Source organism: Piliocolobus tephrosceles, chromosome 9, assembly GCF_002776525.5.
Source record: "Piliocolobus tephrosceles isolate RC106 chromosome 9, ASM277652v3, whole genome shotgun sequence".
Lineage (NCBI taxonomy): Eukaryota > Metazoa > Chordata > Mammalia > Primates > Cercopithecidae > Piliocolobus > Piliocolobus tephrosceles.
Genome location: NC_045442.1, coordinates 33567000 through 33575101, shown reverse-complemented (window position 1 = coordinate 33575101; position 8102 = coordinate 33567000). Strand labels below are relative to the sequence as shown.

Below are 8102 nucleotides of genomic sequence, written 5' to 3'. Positions count from 1 at the left end.
GAAGTGATGCAGACTCAGGAGTTGGCCAAGGAAAGTCAGCGCTACGAGGGAAGGAAAGTGAACCAGGCAGATGGAACAATGTATGAGATGGGACAGAGAGAAAGTGCATTCAGGGACCTCTGAGAAGGGTGGCTGGAAAGGACAGCAGGGGTCAGATCACAAACTTCGTGTGCACACATTTGAGACTTAATCCCAAAGCGATTAGAAGCCAGTTTCCAATTCACAAAATTCTTTTGCCACAGAAGAGGCAGAAATCACTTCATTTTAATACCTACCAATAGCCTATAGGATGATCAGTTCAAATTATTCTCAAGTCCACAGCAACTGACATAGGATACTATGGGGTTGATCCCATAAGAACAGGAGGAAAGAGCTGCTGTCCCCAAAACTCCCATTACCACTCCCTGCTGGCCCAAGATCACCAGGAAATTGACCCCAGGAGGGAATATAGAACGTCTGGGAAGAGCAGGTCCAACTCTGGCTCTTGCGCCGCTAACATCTTAGTAGTGAAGTTGGTTATATTGTGCCATTACATTGCCAGTTATAATTTACACAAATTGTTCTTCCTCTGGCTTGGTCTGTCTCCTCCCCTGCTCGGCGTAGAAGTATTTTTGCTCTTAGGGACGGATCCCAGTAGCCTGATGTTCCATCCTCCCTCCTTGCCCCTGTTGCAGGCCCTGTCCCACAAAGAATTAGAAGAACATCCCTTGTTAAATTCCAGGAGTCAGCAAAGAGTGGACACCTTGTTTTAAACATTCTTACAGCAGGTAGGCAGTATTCTGGGAAGAGTATAATAAAAGCCTCTACAGTTAAGTTAAACCAGCAAATAAACTGGCTCCCTAGTTCAAATGTGCAAGACAGCCTTAGGAGCATGTTAAGATGACAAAAAAATGAAGACATGGGAAAAAAAAACACAAATCACTGATAGTAAAATAATTTTATTTAGTTTCTTATTTTAAAAAAGGTAGCATTTCAACATATAAATTTAGACTCAAGATTACAGGGTATATTTGCCAAAAGGAACACCCTGAAAGACGGCCAGCCTCAGAGCTGAGAGGGCACAGGGAGGCACACTCCTCACATGTGGAGTTTAAGCAGAAGTGCTTTAAGACTTCACAGCGGCATTTCCCTGTTCCTCAGCCCTGCCTCCAGGGCCATCACTTTGGGGCAACAGCTTTGCTCATGTAACTATAAAACATCTCTAGGAATGAAAGCACAGAGGTCAGTGATCCAGATTTTCCACGACAATCATCTGAGGCAACAATTCAACAGGTAAAGAATTTATTTTTATAATTCAAAAGTTCTTTTAAGGAGAACTAAAGAACACAAAGTTCATTCATAAAGAGAATTTATAGAATTAAATGAGCAAAAATGAAAAATTATTTTCTCCATATTACAAATGCCTCTATAGGATAAGGCCCAGGGGAAAGACCCACTCAAATCTGGGCTTTCCTTTCCCAAATAAAGTGTTTGGCACAACCAACAAGCTGTCATGAGACTGACAGGCCTGACAGCTGAAAGGTTTCTAGAAGTGGTCCCATGACTTTTCTGTTGAGCTTCAACATAGTGTACACAAGAGGTGTCTTAACAAGCTGCACAAACTCAGGCCGAACTATGCAGCACATTGCTCCAGAAAAGTTAAACTGAAGGAAAAAAAAAAAAGGTCCACATGAAGTAGGTCTCCTATTGCCACAGGTTAACTCTGTTGTTTCTCATGGAAAATTAAATTCACTGGCTGCCCAGGATGTCAGTAGAATCCTGATCTCCTGAGGGAGGTGAGAGCTGGAGAAACAACTTGGATTTAAGCATCTCTGGGCCAGGTGGGAAGGAGACAATGACCAAGGATGCTTTCTAGGTGACTTTTTGTTCCACGCTATGTGGGCTCCAGACAGACAATCTTAAGGAGCATCAGTGTGCTTGTGACCATGGCAGCCCTCGGACTTGGGCCTTTAGACAGAGGTGATGGGGCAAATGAATATACCCCAGATCCAGTTTTAAAAATAAAAACTTCCTGCAATTATGATACAATACTGTGCAGCAAATCACTAGGAATTGTATGCTGCTCCTATTTGTGGTTAAAGCCCTGTCCCATTCTTGGCCAGTCAGAGCCGAAAGGTAACACACAAGGAGGTGGCTGTGGCTAAAACCAGGCACCTTAGCCAAGCATGGCCTGCGGCAGTGAGGCTGACAGTCATCACCCAATGGAGGGAATGCAGGGCCCCAGAGCTTTGGTTCAGAGCAAAGGTTTCATCTCACCCCAAACTTCAAACCAAGCCCTCTGTATCTCTGAGCTTATGAATACAAGAAACTAGTGATTAGGAATCTCTATGAGGAATCTCTGGTTGGGTAGCAAAGCTCAGGTCCCTGCAGGCCACCACCATCCTGTAGGAAAACAGAAAGGTGCAAACTGTATCAAGTAAAAGGTTGCTCAAGTGGAAGATCGTTTCCTGGGGAACTTCAGTGGCCTGGATCTTAATCACATGGATGAAGGCTGGGACTGGATCCCAAAGAAAGGGCCTGGGTCCCAAGTACAATCAGTCTCCTTGAACTTACCATATCCTTCTCAGTCATCTCTTGAATGGCTGAGCACACATTTCCCCGGGGGACCAATGTAAACATTATTCAACTGATCTCCACTTAGGAAAACACAGCTTGTTATGTATTTAGTGTTTAACATTCCAGTGCAGGCAGTATCTTAGCATCAGACTTTCCTCGCTCATGAGTAGCAGTTTAGAAAGGAACACATATAGGTTACTTGATAAGACTGTGGCTGAAAAGACCATTTGTGTGTCAGACAGCTGGCTCTATCCTCCAATCAGTGGACTACCCAGGACTATCGCAGGAGAGGCAGAACAGATGAAGTGTAAGTTCTGTGTAAATCTGAAGAGTCTGTATAAACCATTGTTCCCACTTAACCCCTTGGGCCACATCTTCATATGGAGAACATTTCCACCTCTTGCATCAACCTGTGCTCTCTTTGTTTTGGATGAGGTTCTCTCCAGAGGGTTCAAGAGCCTCCTTAGAGGGGAGTGAGCTTTCTCTTCCAGTCCTAATATCTGAATATTTCAAAGCACATGAGGAGTCCACGAACATGTTAGGGATGTTGCTGCCAAAATAGATCTTACTGTTAGAAGCAATGGCCTGGTACTTTTTGAGCTCCAGATATTCCGGTGTCAATTTGTGCTGTGTGGGAGCAAACAAGAGCAAAGGCATCAGGATACTCTGGTGCAACAGTCTTCTCTCTCTCTACATACATTTCTCCTATTGCTCTTCTGACTATCACGAGTCAAGCCTGAATAATTGCCAATGACCCTCTCTCACTTTGGAGAGTGGCTATCACATTAACAGTTGCGTTCCTGACTTAAAATTCCTTCAATAAGCTCTTGACTTAATGCAAGAGAAGCTGTCTACTTTTTAATGAAAGGATGGGGGAGGTTAGAAAACAATTTGTGATAACTAATGATAATAACTAATATTTCTATAGTGACTTTCATTTCATCTAGTTGAATTCAACCTGGAAGTGGTCTGGAGTTTCTGTTGATTTCTTTTCTAAAAAACTTATTTTTATTTTTATAGAGATGGGGTCTATGTTGCCAGGCTGGTCTCAAACTCCTGGCCTCCTACCTTGGCCTCCCAAAGTGTTGGAATTAAAGATGGGAGCCACTGCACCTAGCCTCTTTTTTTTTGGAGATGAGATCTCACTCTGTTGCCCAGGCTGGAATACAGTGGTTCAATTATAGCTCGCTGCTGCAGCCTCACACTTCCAGGCTCAAGCGATACTCTCATCTTAGCCTCCAGGGAGGCTATAGGAATGAGCTATCATGCCTGGTTCTCTTGTTGATTCTCTTGAGAGAGATACATAGATCAATGGATGAGAGCAGAACTTCAAAGGAAGGGCTGGTGCTGCTTTTCTTGAACAAATTCTAGAACTAGAATAAAATCTCAAGAGGTCATCTGATTCGGTCTTTTGCCTTTCCCCAGAAGCTGGATGTTTAAGCTGTCTGTGACAGACAGATAATTGTCCACTACCAGATCTCCCTCTGTCACAGAGTTTTGTTTTGTTTAAATCAGTGCCAAGATGTATCTATCTGACCAGAATCTCCCTGGGTTTGATTAAAACTCACTGACCACCAGACCTCCCTCTGTCACAGTGTTTTGTCTAAATCAGGATGCCAAGATTATCTAACCAGAATCTATCTGGGTTTGATTAAAACTCGTCGACCACCAGATCTCCCTCTGTCACAGAGTTTTTTTTTTTTTTTTTTTTTTTGCCTAAATCAGGACGCCAAGATGTCTCTAACCAGAATCTACCTGGGTTTGATTAAAATCTATTTCCACTGTTCCCTGGAACATATGCCTTTCAAAGCCCCTCAGATCCTCTCCTTGAGTCCTGGCCTGTCCCCCCAGGCAAAAGTCCATCTTGTCCTTCACAGTCCTACAGCATTTATTTTCTACACTTTGACATCTTTCACTCCCTGGATCTCTATCTTCCCCAGGTGATTCATATCCTGTCAAAACACTCAAATCAAATCTGGTCATAGTGTACAACCACATTTCTTCCTCAAGCCTTTTTAATATAGGTTAGTATATGAGTCACATTTTTCAAAATGGCATAAAACTACTGCCTCTTTCTGAATAAGGTAGACCTCAATGGCAAGGTCTTGAAACTTGTGCCAGATGAGCTTCTCCCATTAGATTTGGACTCCTAGCTTCCTCAACTGGAGTTTCCTGTCATGCCTTTCTCTTGGTCAAATTCCATTCTGTGTCTATAGAACTGTCTTTCAATGTTACGTTCATTTTAAAATGTATATTGGTTTTCAAAGTACTGACAACTCTCATTCGATCATATCTTATCATTTCTTCTAAATACAGATGTTGTTCCTTTCTAAATTGAAAGCCCTGTCTATATCTTGACTCTAATCCTTCAAACTGCATCATCCACTTTAGTAATCTCTTTCTCAACCCTTTATCTCTTCCAATCTGCTCCACAATAACCTTCTCAGAATACTATCAGAGTTCTAGCTGCCTCTTATGTAGCCCCTGCTCACTAGCCCTGTACCCTCTAGCCAGCTTACCCCAGTCCTTACACCAAATTATCACCTACAGATCACCCAACCTCCCTTCTTAAGTTACTCCACATGAAATTCCTCATGACTGGAATAGTTTTTTAAATCCAATAAACAAGGAGTACTCAACGAGGGGCATATGGAAATACATGTATGTGTGTGTGGCAGTTAAAACAACTGGTGACCATTACTGACATTTAGTAGACACGGGCTAGGGATACAAAATATCCTACAATGCATGAGATGGTCTTCAATGATGAAAAAGTATCTCAACCCCAAATGCCAGGAATGCCTTTGATGAGAAACACTGCTCTAACCAAGCTAAGTATCTACCCAAAAAACTACCTTATTTGGAAAGCAATTGTAAATAGACTCTACTCTTCTCCTGTCCCTCTTATTTCAGAAGACCTTCAACTTGACTAATTATTGAGCCTTATACAGCATGGATTTATGGCATTTGGCCTGTGTTTATATACGTTAGCCTTTGTCCTAAGCTTCCCACTTTTATAAGGGACTATATAAAGTTCCCTACCCAATGAATGTGAAATATTTCTTGCTAACTGACTAATTCTGGAGGATGTCTTGGTCACAACACTTTCTTGACAATGGATAAAATCACTTCTATCATATCAGAGCCCCTGAAAAGAGAAAGCAAAAACCCGACATGCATCATTAGGAAAGTGGCCAGGGAGCCAGTCACCTTGTTTGAGGTGGCATATTTGTGTGCAGCATAATATTCAGCATCTGCTTTCGCCTTCTCTCGGGCCAGGAATGCAGCATCTAGCAAATAAAAACAAAGGAAAGGTGTCAATCCATTCCCTCAGCTAGTTAAAAGTCCCTTTCCCCACTGCCTAATATTTTGACAGCTTATTTCACATTGAAAGTTTAAAAAACATATTAGCAGTTTTTGAGTCCCAGTCCCCAGACAGCAGTTTCTCCAAGAGGAATACTCTTTTCACTGTCAAGTAACTCTCAGCTCATCTGAGCCCACTTGTTTTCTACTCTAAGTTGCTCCTTCTTTCCTCTACCCCACTCTCCCACCTCCTATCACTCAAAGCCTCATACTCCACCCAGGTACTAAGCTTCAAGTAAAATAAGTCCAGACATAAAAGCTCTATTTACTGCACTGTCTCCAGCCCCTCCAAATTTGATCGAGAATCAGTCAACAGAGACAGACAGGAAGCAGTCATCTATAAACAAGTGACTTCAAGACTGAGCTAAGAATATCAACATCTCACTATGTGAAATCAAGGAGTGTGAGGCCCTCCATGAAAACTTTTTTCCATTTTATTTTTATTTTGGACAGGTGGAAAAGAAACTGGTGGTGATGATGGGGTTTATTATCTTGTATATTCTTTACAGTCGATTATGGGTAATTTTCAGATCTTGTCTGCCTGAAAATAAAGTGGTAGCTAATAAGCCCCAATTTAAGGAAGAAAAGGAAAGCTGAGCTACCCATAGTCACAAACAAACCCAAAAGCTGGATATGTGACAGCAATTAAAAAAAACTGATTCATATCATCAGGACAGCTACTTCCTCCAGACCAGATTATTCCATGGCCTTCTCGCCCACCACAATCAAAGGCAGAGAGGAGGCAGTTCAGGACAGTCAGAGCTTCATCCTCTCCCCACAATGTACCTTCGATTTCAGAAATGCGCTTTTCAGTTTCTTTTTCCATCACTTTCTGCTGAAACCGAATTTTTGCCACTTGTGCAATCTTCTCTGCTTCTATAATCATGTAACATAAGAAGACACATTCAAAACCATTTCTATAGTACCTGAGGCACTTCGAACCAGCAGCACACAGTCTAACACTTAATTACAGAAAGTTGTATGTGCTAATTGTTTCACTAAGTTTTATCTAATCAGACCATAAACTACTCAAAGGAAAAAAGGGAATTTATTTCCTAATTTACTGTTCTATTTTGACGGTACTAGTTTTGTGGGAAGGAGTAAAAAAGGTTAAAGTGCCAGTCCTTCATGCAACTCTGTAGCAATGGTCCACAAGCTAATGGGAAAAAAAGATACTTTATGGAAGTACCAGAGAACAAAAACAGAGCAACATAAATGCATGACAATACAGGACAATTAACTAATCTGGCAGGAGAAAGAAAGAATGAGTGAGATAAGTTAAACCAAGGAAGGCCTTCTGGAAGCAACCTTAAAGGAAATCACGGATATGAGCTAAGAAGACATGCCAGGAAGCACAGAGAAAGACAAGAAGGGCCAGGCATAACGCCTGTAATCCCAGCAGTTTGGGAGGCTGAGGCAGGAGGATTTCTGAAGCCCAAGAGTTCAAGACTAGCTTGAGCAACATAGTGAGACCTCCATCTCTACAAAAAAATTAAAAAATTAGCCAAGCATGATGATGCGTGCCTACAGTCCCAACTACACAGGAGGCTGAGGCAAGAGGATCTCTTGAGCCTGGGAGGTCAAGACTACAGTGAGCCATGATCATGCCACTGCACTCCAGCCAGGGTGACAGAGTGAGGCCCTGCCTTAAAAACAAAAACAAGAAAGACAGGAAGGCACAAATGAACAAGTCACAATGGAGAGGTGGTACGGAGCCAGCCGACAAGACAACAAAAAATAAGAACAGAAAGAGGGCTAGGAGACCTCTGTCAAGTGATAGGCTAAGGAGCTTAGTTTTACTGTACTCAGGATCTACTATTAAGCTACCATTAGGGAAATGACATGATGAAAATGGTATCAGAAGAGGAGTATTCCAACTGCTGTAGGGACATAAAGCAGAAAGCAGGGTGATTCATTTGAGAAGGTGAAAACAAGCATTGGGAGTGAACATGTTGGTGCGGCAAGCAAGTACATGCAGGGGAAGCTCAACATCTTTAACAAACCTCTGGCCTACCAAATGACCCAGGACAAGGAAGAAAGACTCGAATTACACTTTACATTCAATCACTGCTATTCTTAAAGAACATTCTCAATTCTCCTTTTCAAAGAAGATGGGTATTTTAAGACATCTTATCTCTGACCCCTAGAGAAAGTGCATAACGGAAAGAAAACTTCCAAGCGAT

The 8102-nt window shown here is 42.1% G+C and overlaps 1 protein-coding gene across 2 annotated transcripts in view; it reads right to left on the bottom strand.

Annotated features, from left to right (window-relative positions):
• Window positions 1–920: 920 nt before the first annotated feature.
• Window positions 921–8102, bottom strand: part of ERLIN1 (ER lipid raft associated 1) — a 36342-nt gene continuing 29160 nt past the window's right edge. For both annotated transcript variants that reach the window (XM_023206407.3, XM_023206408.3), the window contains exons 10-12: window positions 6706–6795; window positions 5767–5846; window positions 921–3183 (exon numbers count right to left, since the gene is read on the bottom strand). In XM_023206407.3, the coding sequence (XP_023062175.1) occupies window positions 2962–3183; window positions 5767–5846; window positions 6706–6795 (392 nt within the window). In that variant the 3' untranslated portion in view covers window positions 921–2961. The remainder of the gene's footprint in view (window positions 3184–5766; window positions 5847–6705; window positions 6796–8102) is intronic.